Consider the following 15,796-nt stretch of genomic DNA (forward strand, 5'->3'; position numbering starts at 1 on the left):
CCAATCCAGTTTTCTAGAAATTCATGGAAATAAACACAACCTTTTCTAAAGTCACTTGCTTCTGCCAATATACCTTTGCTTCTGCTATACATTGTGAGTGCCTGCCAGTGCCAAGAAATTAATAAGACGAAAGTGTTGTCAGGTGGATTTTTTGTGTCTTTCATGTGTTTGTGTAATTAGTGACTCGCCATCATTTTTGAAATGGTATGTATTAACGTATATAATGTGATTTAAGAGTTAATAATATATAAATAAAATTAATGCTTGTGCGCATAAAATCGATTTGTCATTTCCAAGACATTTTTCTCAGTGTAGTTAATAGGAAATTCTATATTTTGTCCGTACGTCACAACCATTCAATGATTGTACAAGCCATTTTTTTCCAGTGAACATGAGGAGATAAGAAAATATGCAATTAATTTTTTAATTCTCAACATATTTTTAAAAAGATTTAGCTCTATTTATGAATATGGACAAAAATTCAATTATTCTCGTGAAAATGTTTAATGTAGTTATATGTTTATTGCGAACATTATAGACATAACCTCAATCACCACATTCTTAGCATATTTTAGAAAAGATTTAACTCTATTTATAAGTATGGCTCAATTATTCTCGTGAAAATGTTTAATATTATATTTTTATTGTGAACATTCTAAACATAACCTGAAAGTAAAAACAGGTTTTGTTTACAAAACTAATATATTAAACATTGATTTTATTAAGAAAAGGGACCACTTCGGCACTATTGAACTTATCTACATGAGTATATTCTTGATTAAATTTCGAACATTTTGAGCGATCTTAGACCCCTATAAAGTGAAAAAATCGCAAAGTTCTGGAGGTTCAAAGTAAGAAGTGCCAAAGACCTAATTTAGAAAAAAACGAGTTTAAAGTTCAAACTACCATTTGTTTCCATGTTAGTTAAAAATTAAAAATAAAATTATTAGTTATTTTAATTACGATAAAGTCATCGTAAGGGCATAATTTAATGTGTGACAGTTTCTAGTTTCGTTTCCAATAATAAAAAAAATAATAAATCTGAACCAATTTTAGAAAATTGCGATTATTTTCTAAAATAAAATCGACAAAGTGATCCCTTTTCACGCGGACGTACACTTATTTTCAAATAATTGTTTTTCAATATTTTTTGTATTTTCGTTAGAGGTGTTCGGAAATTTAAATTTTGCCTGGGCTTGAAATTCAAATCGAACCGTGCCCATGTTAATTCTTATGGAAAGGACCGAATTTTAGAAATTTACACAGCTCGAATTTTCATTAAAGTAACATAACCATTATTGCACTTTGTATCCAATTTTAAGAAACAAAATGCTATTTTTTGCTATAAATATAACTTACAATTCTTTTTGTTAATAAAACAAATTTCAATTGCTGTATCAAAAAAAATAATAAGAAGATATTTTGCAGGACGAACCGTCAAACAGTTCATCTGACATTGAAAATTTTGAAAACGCTGATGAGGTTGATATGGTAAGATAAATTAATACAATATAATTGTCAATAAGTTACTATATTTTCTGTCGAGAGAAACTGGAATTCTTTCAAAGGATTAATAAATGAGAGTGTTTTTAAAAGTTTCTTTACTAAAGTATTCTAATTAGATAAAACAGTCTAATTACTCATATAAACTTGTTTTAGTGTGCCCAATATATTTTTCTCACAACTATTCTTCTTTTAAGAAACATTTAGTATTCAGAAGTGATAATTATTATTATAACAAAGATAAGAAATTTTCGACTTATTTTAGTACCATATTAGGTTTTGAAATTAACAGTAAACATTATACTTTTTAATCCCTTTCTCACATTATAAAAAAATTGATCAATTCATATATGATGAAGTAGGATATAAAAAAGATTATAAAAAAATTGTTTGATATCAAATCCCTTAATGCAGATCTTTAATAAACTGTTGATTTTCTTGAAGATTTGCATCAGAACAATTGTCATGATTCAGACTTGAAAAAATTTTCTGAAATAATTAAAATATAATTTTTTGACAATATTTCTATGTATATCTAATATTAATAAATTATGATTTTCACACTCTCTGAAAATAATAGAAAATAAATGAAATTTTTCACTTTTTTAATACTCGTTTATACTTAAAAACAAGTAAATAATTTATTGAATATAATTACCTAAGAATTCCAATTTCGAATTTTTTTGTAATAGAAAGAGAATTTTAACTTGGAAATTAAATTAAATTTTTTTCTATAACATATATAACATATTGAAGAATAATAAACTCAAAATAATTTTGCTTCAACAGTAAAACATTAAAACTTTTCAAAACTTTTATAAACAAGTTTATTCCACTTTAAAAGATATCAATTTTTTAAAACTCGAGTGTCCTTTAATAGTTCTTGAACTTGTGCCTTAATAATTAAGACCCAAGAGTTATGATATAAGACTTAAGGGGTAACACCACTCTACAGGCAGAAAAAGAGACCTATCTTTGATAATTTGTTTTGAGAAAATGAAACAATGAATATTCTGTTTGAAGGGTTTATTAAATATATATTAAAGTGTGAAAAAGAAGTGTTTTTTGAAAACTTTGTAGTAAATATTGAATTTTTATTGTTATTAATTTGTGTTGGGTGGGACGTTACTGTGAATCCGATTAAAGTCAATTTCACACTGTATACTTGTCATGTAAAATGAAAATTATACATCAAATTAGAGATTCTTGTGACAACTATTATAGGAGTAAAGTACTCAAATGTCATACTGATATATTCGCTTACTTGTTTTGACTCATTTAATAAAACTTGGCCTGCGTCAATTGCGTTTTAAGCATAAAAGGAAAGAAATTTTAATATTTCAAGTTTCTTTATTTGTTGATATATTTTATCATACAATAATATATTTTATTACTGTTTGTAATAGTTTTTAATACATTTGATGTAATTGATGTAATTGTGATGATGATAATGATATTTATTGGATTTTTTAAGACAATGTTGTTTTAAGAAATGTAAAAACTTATTTCTTTTCCTAAAAGTGTTTCTATTGACCTTATAAAATTCAAGATATTTTTTACATTAGTAAAACTTTTGAGAAACTACGTTTCTTTACGAAGTTGAAGTCCACAATGTTTTTGATCAACGATTTAAACAGGAAAATATTTTTTTATTACAATATTTGAAAAATTTTAATCTGAAAAAAATTTTACAACCTTTTTTTTGTCAACAATTTCAAATTAAGAAAAATGTTTTGATAAAAAATGTTACTATTTTTACATGAAAAAATATTAATTTTTTTAATTCGTTGATTATAAACGTTGTGGACTTCAACTTCGTGTTTCTTTTTTAAATTTAATTTTGCATTTTTTTTTGTTTTAAAAGTTTTTTCCAATATTTTTTAAATTTTTTAAAAAATAAATGCAACTATTGTTTTCATTGTTACAAAATCCAATAAAATTTACTATATATATGGTATATATATAATTGACTTTACGTGAAATAGAAACTTTTTGAACCAAAATTCAAATTTGGGGTGTTTAGACACCCTATTCATTTCTTAGAGGGTAAGTAAATTCATATACTCCTTTTAGGGTTAAAAATTCAACAAGCAGATTGTTAAACTTGGGCTACTCTATCTTTGCTCCAAAATATGAATAGTCACTAGTAAAGTGACACAACGAAAAGAATGTAATAATAACCTAAAATATTCAATTCTTTTCGCTGTGACAATGTGCTTCTACCACTATGAATATTTTATTATAGACATCGAACAGCCCAGGTTTAATAATTTATTTATTACATTTTAAAATATAATTTTTTTCCGTGTAACGCCTCATCTTTATTTTCGGCATTGCAAAAGAAGGTTTTTTCAAATTTCTGTAGCTCGAAACGGAATCGAGTTACAAAAAAACACACAGTTAAGTTGTAGCTAAAAAGTAAAGTTTTCAAACGGTTCTAAGCATTTTTTGATATCTCTTTAAATAAATTTTTTATACTAAAAATCCCTTAAGTGATTATTTATGCCCCACTTTACCCTATATTACTCATTTGAAAATTCAAATTCCTTAGAGTTCCCTAATTCAAAAATTTAAATAACTTCAAGTACTTTAAATTTGAAAATTTTTTACTCAATTGTCAGTTTATAATATTACACATTACGGCTCGATTGGGCTTGAATATTTGAGCTTTTTACACATCTCCAATATTAATATTAATCTAAAATAATATACATTTTACAGCATTCTTCCTCTTGGGAAAGTTCTCCCAATTCTTCTGCATCCGAACAGAGAAACATTCTACGCTCAAAAAAATTGAAAAAAATTTATCGTCCATCTACTGGCAAGGTATAGTAAACAAGAAGAGGGTCCGTCTTTGTAAAAGACATTTATGTTCATTTCGCGAACATTGTGCTTCCTCATAGGAGATGGTTTTCATGCAAATAAAATTACAAATCAAGTAAATTATTAAAAAATATGAATAATTATAAAAATAATATAAATACAAACAGATAATATAACTTGGTACTAAGAAGAAAATTTTAAACAAAAGAAATAAAATATATTAAATTTTTAAATTTTCATTTAATTAAAAATATAGGATAATATTATAAATTAAAATAAAATATGTACAATATATAGGTCAATAGATTCGCAATGTTAAATAATGTTAATAATATTGAAAAATGTATTAATTATTTAATATTATTATCACCATAAATTAATATTGTAATTTAATTTACTGTATTATGAACAAATGGAAATATAAAACAAAAAGTTTTTTTTTATCAAATTAAAATATTTGATACAAGCAACATATTTAGGTCAAATATCATTTCGTTGGGTTAGCACAACAGACGCGCCTATTCAAAACAAGAGGCAAGAAGGTGCCATCTCAGAAACTAATCCTTTCTGTCAAATTTTATTTTGTCAACAGTATCAATATTTCAAATAATTTACTTTCCTCTTATTAAAAGAACATTAATATGGAAAAGGTATTTGCAGGGAAACAAAATTAAGGTAATTATTACTTGAATTTTAAATTCCAAATACAATTTAAAATTTGCCAAAAAGGTTAGTTTCTGAGTTGGCACCTTCTTGCCTCTTGTTTGGAATAAGCGTGTTGTTGCGCTAACCAGACGATTTAATTATGTTTTTATTTTTCATACCACCCAAATAGCACTACTTCTTGCACAGAACTTGATATATTATGGTATGGTAGGAGTTGCAATATTAAAAAAGCAATATTACGGTAATATTACAATGGCGGTAACTTTAAGGATAACAGGATTCAATCGAATGTTGCATGAATATTTCCTAACAATATTCTGCCGTCCTGATAAAGAAAGTCGGAAAGAGTGATTTCAAGATATTTAAAGAAACGCATTTCTCATAAAAGCAGCTTTTCATTCAAGACATTAAAATAATTACATTTGGTATTAACTAATTTTTCTATGCTCTGTACTTTTACGGTTAAGTGACATTACTGTTATAGGGTCGGTACTTCCCGGGTGAAAATATCCGCTCGGAAAATCCACCTGGAAATCCGGGGGTCTTTTTGAAACTTTCCGCCTGGAAATCCGAGCGGAATACAATCTGGATGGATTTCCAGACGAAATACCGAGCGAATGTCCAAACGGATATCCAGGCGTATTTCCTGGTGGATTTCCGGAAATTCCTTATAGATCTCAAATATGTTAGATAGCCTCTTTTAAAATCGTGCAGAATCGTGAAATTCAAATTTGATGTCCATTTTTGAATATCTCTTAAGGATAAACAGATGACGAAATTCCACGTGGATATCCGGGCGAAAAGTTTCAAATAGCCCCCCGGATTTCCAGGCGAATTTTCGGGCGGTAAACCGGGCTGGTATTTTCACCCGGGTCGCAGCCTAATTTAAAAGAATGAAAGTACTTACCGACTTTTCCAACAAGAAAAATTGGTCTATATTCGATTACAATCCTTATCGCAAGAGTCGATACTTGCAATACGACCCATCGGTATTCGGATTTTAATCAAAGTCAAACCAGATTTCTTGGCAGTACTAGACAATACTGCCTGCACTTATTATGGAACATTTTGTACATTTTGTACAAAGTACTGGTCTTTTTAAAATGATTTCACGAAAGTTGAGTAATTAAAGACTAATTATCTCTTACATTAATTATTATTTATGAATAATATTACTATAGCTAGATTGCTTTTTTCGTAAAGAATCCAGTAGTATGGAAAACTCATTTTTCACAGTAATAGCGAATTATTCATCAGGACGGCAGTATTGCCTTGATTTGTCGCGTAATGTTTTCTCAATATTTTAAAGGTAATATTGCCTTAAATAAAGTTATTATGCAAAATTGTCGTCAGTGAAAATGTTATAATCTCGCCTGAATATTGTGGTGTGATATTGGTTAGCTTACCGTGCCCTATATCGTGTCAAATTACGTGTAAAAAGTTGTGTTATTTGGGCATGAATTTATCACCAGTCTATGTAAACCCTATACAATTTTTAAAAATGTTTAAAAAAGGAGTCTCCAGAATGGCAAAGTTTATCTGATGCTGATAATGATGATCATGAAATTGAACATCCGACTGTGAATGAACATACAGGAGAATGCAGCAGAACATCAGTTTACTGTCAAAACATGGAAGTAGAGTACAACATTGCTGAAATTGATAACCAGGTAAATAACATTACCGACACCACTTAGTGAACGACGCCCTCAATTAAAAATTACAAAAAATATAATATAAAACAATACATTGTTCGTATATTAAGGATTGTCACTAGCAATATAAGAGAATGAGAGAAACTTATTAAATTCTCGTAGTTTGTTCTTTAGCTCATTTTAGAAACATAAGATTTTTTTCAGAAATTTTCATCACATAGTTGTTTCTTACAAAAGTGAAATAAATTTGCAATTTAACATAAACTATTATGTAAATTCAGATAGATCTTGGAAAAAAAGTATGAAAGAAATGAAAGAAAAGTATGTGGTTTTGTGTATATATAGACAATGTCAGAAAGTAAAAACTGGAAGAGTTTAGAGAAATTGCTTAACAAATTTAATGAATAAATCTATTTTATGGAGTTATATATATTGCACAACAATTTACTTTGTGTGAGGATAACCTTAAAATATGAGTTTTTGAGGTTATCTTCACAGACAGTAAAATTTTATCCGAAATATAAACAAATTTGATATTACTACTATTTTAATAGCTTTCAATGATTGTATTTTATAATATTAATATTTTTAAATATATATTAAAAATGTTTTGTTCTATATTAATTGCGATTTTTAATTGTGGGTGTCGGTCATTGTACTCGTCACTCTAGTAAAGTTCTTAAGTTCATAGAAAACAATTTAAAAATTATTCTGTATTTTCTGTAGGCTGAAGAATATCAAAGCGATGAATTTGTCCCAACTTGGACTAATGAATTTAAAAATCATTTAAAATCCATTGTTGAAAATCATACATTAGAAGAAGATGATCTTGAGGAGCAGGAGTCAAATCGGAGAAACATTGATAATATAACTGCAGAGGTACGAATCAAATCTAATAGTCACAATTCTTGTTTTTTTAACACAAACCAAAATTATGTGAAAATTACACTCTTTAATTTCAAATATAAACATGAGATATCTATACGACGTAAACTTAACGTTCAGCTCCGGTATCCCCTACTCGCTGATAATTATTCACAATTTTCATAATCAAAATTTAACAAAGACTCAATGTGCTAAAAAATGAATTTGATTTACATGAATGACACCGTACAAAAAGTACATAATTTGGTTCCCGGACAAAGTTCTTAATATTTGGATCAAGATTCCACTGCAAAAACAGGTGTCTTCATTTGAGACACTTTGTCCTCATTTTTAAGACGCTTTGGGATGTCTTCTAGGAAGACATTAAAAGTGACTTTTTTTGAGACACTAGAAGTGTCTTCATTGCAGACTGAATTTCCTACTTGATACATAATCTAACAATTCTCACTTTGGAAGTTTCTTTCTTTTTAAATCTGATTTTTGTTTGTGCAACTATAAACAATAAATTAATTAACCACGTGAAACAAATTGGTTATGTTAGACAAAGAGAAGAGTATTTGAGACAAAGATGACTATAGACAGGATGAATATTTCCGAAGTTTGTCCGAAGTTACACGAATCCGACAAAACGTCTTAAATTAGTTAAAATGACTTGAACGTAGACACTTTCACCGTCTAAATTTTGTGTCTCAAATTATAAAACACTAAAGTGACTTATTTACATTCGTTAAAACGGAAAAATTGCTTCGAGAACTAAGATAATTTTTACTTGGCTTAACTTTTTGCATCGAAGATATGTTTGCTTCAAATTATTTGAACTTAAGGTCTTGTCCAAGTTGTAAAATGTATACAAAGACAAAATGTAAACAAACCATACACATTTTGCAACAGCCTTTTCTTGAATAGGAAATAAAAATTTAACATTTTCTTTATGAAAACGGTAAATTAAAGTATAGGAGTACAGGATGAGACTTTATTTGGTTGAAAATATTCGTAATTATTATAAAATAAAAGGTAGACTAAAGTGACAATTTTCCTTCAAGAAAAAAAGCATGGAGGCATGGGCAAGATCGAATATCGAAATAATCGAATTGCTATTATAGCAAAATCGAATTGCGATAAGTCACAAGCAAAGAAATAGATGGAGCTGCGATTGTTGAATTTCAGGCGCTAGCTTTTTAAAAATCAAAAAACTGTCGAAAAATAAAAAACTAATTTTTTAAAATAAATATTGCATAATCTTTTATCTGCTTGACATTATCTAAAATTGTACCTACAAATTTAATGTTGTAATTATGCATATTAGTTTAAATAATTTTTTTAATAATTAAAAGAAAGTGTAGATTATAAAATACTTTTTTAAAATGTAAATTTTGAAGGAAAATTTTTTATGTAAATTAGATACATTTTTAAATAGTAATTTTTAAGGGTTAAAATATATTTATTAAAATAGGAAGTAAAAATAAATCAATGATCAAAGTGAGATATTTGACAAAATAAGTAGGAAATAAACAAGCACAAAAGAAATGAAAATTATAATTGACAGAAAATTGACGGAAAATTTTTAAAAGAAAGATAATAGAATTTAATTGAGAAAAGGCAAAGCACAGCAAATGAGACGGCCGCACCAGGTGGGAGGCGAAAGTTCAGTTATTGGACAATCACTGTTAGGAAAGGGTAGAAAATTGAGAAAGAAATTTCCCTTTTTTCTAACAGTGACCGTCCAATCGCAGAACTTTCACCTCCGACCTGCACTGTAAAAAATCTTTAGGTAATTTTACCGCATTCAATGAGGGAACTATTATTACCTAGTATAAAAGTGGTGTTTCTATATGACAAAACAAAAGTCCCACATTTAAAATAGGAATATTCCTTTCGTCGGTAAAATTTTTTTGAAAAATCGCCATTATAAATATGGTAAGGTTACGTTCGCTAGGGGGAATTTTCCCATCCGCTGGAGTTTCACTGTCGACAGTAATTTCGCCTCTTTGAATGTGGGTATCATTATTACCCGCTTTAAACGAGGCAAAATTACCGTCGAGCGGAAAATCTCCATATTAAAAATAGGAAAATTACAGTATTTGGTATTTTTCCATTTTTTGCACGTATTTTCCCTAAATTAAAAGTAGTAGTATTACTGCAGATTTTAAATGAAAATTACCGTCGCTGGGAAAAATTTTTTAGACTTTTTACAGTGTGGTTGTTAACGTCCGTGCGTCTGATATACTCAAACAGTACAACTTTTTGTTTCTTTAGAAAACTGTCGCTTTAGACTACCTTTTATTTTATAATAATTACGCTTATTTTCAACTAAATAAAGTTTTATCCTGTGCTTCTATACCCAGTAAAAAAAAAGAATTGGCCGTAAGCGAAAAGAATTGGTGGTGACTTAAGCCCAACCCTGTTTCGCGACAAAACAATATTGAATGGTTGCGGTGAATTATTTTTTTTTACAGACAATTCTTTTCACTTGAAATGTTTGAATTAATGTATATTGACCCGATTTGGCATTATAAACGAGAAAAAAGATTGTTTTAAAGTGTAAAAATGCTGATTACGCGTAGGAAATACGGAATTTTATTAAAAAGTGAAAATATTAAATCTGACAGGCACGATAGATTTATCATTCGATTGAGCATGCTATCAATAATTGCGCCGATACCGACAGAAAGTTACTAAAAAGAGTGGAAAATTCAAATAATAAATTAAATTCAAAAGAATATAATTAATTTAAATTTGCTTTTATTAATCTATTATATTAATCTATTAATATAAATTTTATTTAGCTAATTTAAATTAATTATATTCTTTTGAATTTAATTTATTATTTGAATTATCTACTCATTTAAGTAACTTTCTGTCAGTATCGGCGCAATTAATAGCATGCTCAACCCAATGGTAAATCTATCGTGCCTGTCAGATTTAATATTTTCACTTTTTAATAAAATTCCGTATTTCCTACACGTAATCAGCATTTTTACTCTTTAAAACAAACTTTTTTCTCGTTTATAATGCCAAATCCGGTCAATATACATTAATTCAAACAATTCAAGTGAAAAGAATTGGCCGTAAAAAAAAATAATTCACCGCAACCACTCAAAACTGTTTTGTCGCGAAACAGGATTGGGCTTAAGTCACCACCAATTTTTTTTTCACCACTAAATATCAATTAAAAAAAAAATAAAAAAATACGCATCTATTTTTTTTCGATTTGTGACAAAATTAGGGGTGGAAATGGTTAAAATTACAAAATGTCATTTTTAAGGGCCACCCTAATATATATCGGTATGTAAATATATATATACAGCCTTTTATTATATACTGGTAACAATATGCATATGGGCAATTTCAAGTGAAAGTTTAGTTGACTTTTGAAATCAGCCAAATATATATTTTTTTTCCTGTACTGAATAAAGAGATACGTATTTTTTCTTTTTTTGCGGGAGGGGGGCAAATTTTTAAATTATTAATTTTCAAAATTTTCATTTTTTGAATACAGGAATATTTTGAATGCTGCATTTAATTTCTTTATATTTTCTTCCTTAGCTGACTTGGAATTCCTCAATCAGCGATTTATTTGTGACGCGTGGCGAAGAAAGAAGCCTAAGAGTCCAAAAATCATGGGTTATGTTTGTAATTTTTGAAATAAAAATGTACAAAGGGGATCAATTTTTAATTTACACAAATACTTTTAAAGTCTTAATTACATCCAAAATATTTAATAAAAACGTATTGTATTGTTACAAAATTAAGAAAAACCAATTGATGAATGAAAAACTGACACAAAAATAACATCAAAGTCAAGGGACTCTTATGTTCCTTTCTTCGCGACACGTCACATTTGATCAATTATTCTATTAAAATACCATCTTATGGTAGACTACATTAGGACTGTTAAAATTTATTAACTATTGAATTTCAGTTGGGAAACATAGAATTTGAGTTTTTGGATGAAAGTGATCCAGAGGAGGGTGAAGAAGAGGAAAATGAAAATTCAGATGATGGAGGCTTCGAAAAATTACATAAATTTTTAGAGAAGGAAGATATTTTTCAACGAATAGATGTCGACGTTAAAGTAAGCATCGGTGAATTGTTGCTGCTACTTGTAAAATATGCTCTGATTCACTCCCTCGGCTTATCTGCTGTTTGTAACCTTTTCATGCTTATTAATTGTATTTTCGCGAGACCCATTCTTCCAGATTCACGATATTTAATTGATAAGTTATTCAATCCATTAAATACCGTTACTTTCCATGCATTATGCCCAGAATGTGGGATTGATATAGGAATTTTTAAAAGTAAAGATTTACAAAAACATTGTAGTTTATGCAATATTAATGTCAATGTTAAAGATCCTGAGTATAAAAATTTTTTTGTAACTTTAGACCCGACATCGCGGATAAAAGAATTGTTAGAAGCTAACAGTGAATATTATAATGATGTGATGAATGTCCAACAAACAGATGAATTTATGAGAGATATTTATGATGGTAAAAATTATCGACGTTTTAAAAAAAGTTTAGATCCTGCTGACAAAAATCGCTTTGTCTCGGTTACTTTTAATACAGATGGAGCACCTCTTTTCGAGAGTTCCGCGTATTCTATCTGGCCAATATACATTATGCTAAATGAATTACCATTTTCAGTCAGGACATCCGAATTAATTGTTGTCGGTTTATGGTTCGGCAGAAGCAAGCCAAACATGAATATTTTTTTAAAACCTTTCGTAGAAGATATGAACAAATTATCCACCGAAGGTTTAAAATGTAACATAAATACTGAGGGATATTTAACTAAAATTTTCTGTTTAATTTGCTGCGTAGATTCTATTGCAAGGGCTCCATTGCAGGGGCTTATGCAATTTAATGGCTATTATGGGTGCAATTGGTGTCTTCATCCTGGTAAATGGGTGGCAAAGGAGTCAAAACCGAATAGCGGAAGTCACAAATATCCTTTGTTTGATACTACTGCAGCAAATCGTAATGAGAAGGATTCGAAAAAACATATGATCGAAGGTAGCGAGGAAAAGCCATGTTTTGGTTTCAAAAACGTATCTCGACTGATAAATTTAAATAGCTTTAACATTATTGACGGTTTTGTTCCCGACTATATGCACATTATTTCTGGTATAGGAAAACAGTTTGCTAATCTATGGTTTGGAACAAATAAGGTGTCATCAAGTTTTGTTAATGAAAAAACAGTTGATGATATTAATGGAATTTTGAAGTCTATAAAAGCCCCTCATCAAGTTGGTCGTCTCACAAGATCCTTAAAAGATAAAGCATTCTGGAAAGCACGCGAGTGGGAGAATTGGGTTCTGTATTACAGTACACCTATACTTAAACTTTTTTTTGATCAAAAATACGTACTACATTGGGTTAAGTTGGTTGAAGCTTTGTATATACTCCTGCAATCAAAAATTACAATTGATGAACTTAATCATGCTGACATCCTACTTCATGAATTTGTCGTAGGTACAGAAGAGTTGTATTCGCAATTTGCAATGACTTTCAATGTTCATCTCTTATTGCATTTGTCTAAAAGTGTTTTAGATTGGGGGCCTTTATTCGCACATTCTGCATTTGCATTTGAATCAGGGAATTGTCAATTGCTCAAATCAGTTCATGCTGCAAAAGGTGTTCATCACCAAATATGTCGTAGCATTAATTTGAATTCCAGCTACAATTTGCTGCTGAAATTAATTTATCCACGAGCACAAGTAGATGTTCAATCATTATGTACCCAATTAGGTACATCTATGATAAAAAATACAATAAAAGTAAATAGTTTACGATACTTCGGGAAATCTTCAAATGTTAATTCGATGTGGAGAGAAAAATTAAATTTGTCAGAGCGAGCACGCTGTTATAAAAAGTTAGTAAAAGATGGATGTTTGTATTTATCGTCTATTAAAAAAAATGAACGTTCTGATAACACGATTGGCAAATTAGTCGATGAAAAATATATTAAGATTGTAGAATTTATTGTAGATCCAATTTCAAAACAAGAATTTATAATATGTCAATTTTTGAGTACTCAATCTGCTTTCACAAATAACTATAAAGCTCTGCAGAAAGTGTTAGCAGTATCAAGCGATGAAATAGCAATGCCAACTGTCAATTTGGAGAAAGTTTGTGTTCATTTAGGTATCCGCAAAAAAAATTATGTTTGTGCAGTTCCTAATCTCTATAGCTACTAAGATAAAAAAAACATGTTTATTACGAAACATTGTTTTTGAAAGTTATTGAATTTAAATGACTGATATTTTTGCATATTAAGTATTTTCTCTTTAAATGATAAAGTCGAAATTTCAAATATTTAATAATTGACATTGTCAAATTCGTATGTCTGTCATAAAACTTTACAGATTTTAATCTTTGCACAGTGAATTGCAAAGTATTTCTGGAGTACTTTCTAATGCAATGGCATTAAGAGAAATAATTTTCACCCTTCTTTTTTTACATTAAACCAAATTTTCTACTTATGTCAAAAAAAATTTTTCTATTTTTATATCCATTATACACTCAATATTTTTTCTATTAAAATATGTAAATTTAAGGACAGAAAAGCAATAGGGTTTTAATAAAATGTAGAAAGACAAATTTTTTTACAGGTTTACTTTTTCTGTGCCATTTCATGGTTCTACTATAAACGTAATCATCTTTACATAATCTCCATCATACAATTGTGCAAAAACAGTTATTGGTTTATTTTTATCTGATGAATATAACAAACAATTTTGCCTAACAACTTTTTTTATACATAACAGCTCGCTCAGAGAGATATAATATTTTAATCTAAAAAATCTACGGGAGAACTTGCACCGAAGACCGACTATAATTTAATTAAAGAGACATCATTACCCATAGTTGCACCATTTTTTTGACTAAACATTTTAGGGGGTATGATTACCTGGTTCTTGCAATACGTGTAAATTGATGATGTACCCTTTTAGGAGCATAAATAACTTTCAATAATTTTCCATTACCACATTCATTACACACTCTCATATGTATTGAGAGTCGAAAGGGGTCCCCAATTATATATTAGGTTAATGAAGTTATAACTGTTTTTGTATAAATTACATCCTCTTCTGAAACAAATTGATGTAACAACTGGTCGGCTAGATTCATCTCCAAATTTACTATCTCCTATTACATCAAAAAGTAAACTGCTTCAATGAATAAAGGCCAATGTAATACAATATCTTTTGTTATTACTTGTGAAGAATGGGCACGCTAAAGAATAATGTCCAGTTCTCTCATTCTCTTGCTTTCCAATTTCTCTTTCAACAAAAACCCGAAATATTTGATTCGGTGCTTTAATATTATATATAAATCATTATTATTCTCTGCAACCAATTCTTTGAAAAACAATCCGGATTTTCTTTTACTTACAAACAACATTGTTGCAAACTGTTTAGCTATTCTGCTGTTCCATGTTAATTAAATTTATTAATTGAGAAGCTTTTGTTCACAGCAAGAAAAGAATTTTTTCTTGCACGTCAACCCCATATGTTTTATAGTTTTTTTATTATTTCTACTCTCTGGTACTGGTTTTAGGGAATATTTAATATTCCTTAAAATATTTTTCACATATATTATTTTATTTTGAACCTATTTTCATGATTGTAAGCACTGATTGCATTCTCTTTTGTACAAATAATTATTAGTAATTGGTTTCATATTACAAAAGTTGACCAAATAGAGTAGGTGAAACTTTCAAATAATGGTGCACTATCAGTATTAAAAATTAAAATTGAGAGATTATGTTCATTTTTTGCACGTAACTTCTTTACAAATCGGTTCATTTAATCATCACAGATATCAAGCATCACACTTTTCTCAAATCGTCTTTCACTATTCACAAAATTGTAATATTCATTATTTTTACAAATCTTACATTTCATAAAACTATTTTTCCGATACATTTTTCAATGAAAGCTTTACAATTTGGATACGTCACATTTAACTTACATAGTTTTTAATGAATCAATTTATCAATTAAATATCGCGTATTGTGGAATTGTATGGTAAACAAAAGTTAAATAAAAAATTTCAATTAGTGATATTGAATATACAATAATATATTTTTAAATCTTTATAATTATCTTACTTGCAATTGTAATCACTGGAAATGGAAACGGTAGTCTTATTTTACATAACAAATCTTATGAATTCAAAAAATTTTGAAACGAATATTTAAGCGTTTCGTCTTTTTCCGACTTTTTTCATCATTCTATAAGTTTTATAAAATCATAATAA

The 15,796-nt window shown here is 28.5% G+C and overlaps 1 protein-coding gene across 1 annotated transcript; it reads left to right on the forward strand.

Moving 5' to 3' along the window:
• The first annotated feature begins 103 nt into the window (after nt 1-103).
• Nucleotides 104-15,732, forward strand: LOC127291262 (uncharacterized). Its single transcript, XM_051320294.1, has 6 exons — nt 104-204; nt 1,429-1,491; nt 4,225-4,329; nt 6,507-6,662; nt 7,374-7,526; nt 11,455-15,732. The coding sequence occupies exons 1-6, from the start codon at nt 202-204 to the stop codon at nt 13,729-13,731; spliced, it is 2,757 nt and encodes a 918-aa protein (XP_051176251.1). The 5' UTR covers nt 104-201; the 3' UTR covers nt 13,732-15,732.
• The last annotated feature ends 64 nt before the right edge of the window (nt 15,733-15,796 follow it).

Source organism: Leptopilina boulardi, unplaced genomic scaffold, assembly GCF_019393585.1.
Source record: "Leptopilina boulardi isolate dan_hultmark-lab unplaced genomic scaffold, ZJU_Lbou_2.1 LbouV2_130, whole genome shotgun sequence".
NCBI lineage: Eukaryota > Metazoa > Arthropoda > Insecta > Hymenoptera > Figitidae > Leptopilina > Leptopilina boulardi.

Excerpts from the sequence above, each read along its gene's own strand:
- LOC127291262 (XM_051320294.1), top strand. Across the intron at positions 1,492-4,224 it reads ACGCTGATGAGGTTGATATG|CATTCTTCCTCTTGGGAAAG; the intron begins GTAAGATAAATT and ends TACATTTTACAG. Across the intron at positions 4,330-6,506 it reads ATCGTCCATCTACTGGCAAG|GAGTCTCCAGAATGGCAAAG; the intron begins GTATAGTAAACA and ends TGTTTAAAAAAG.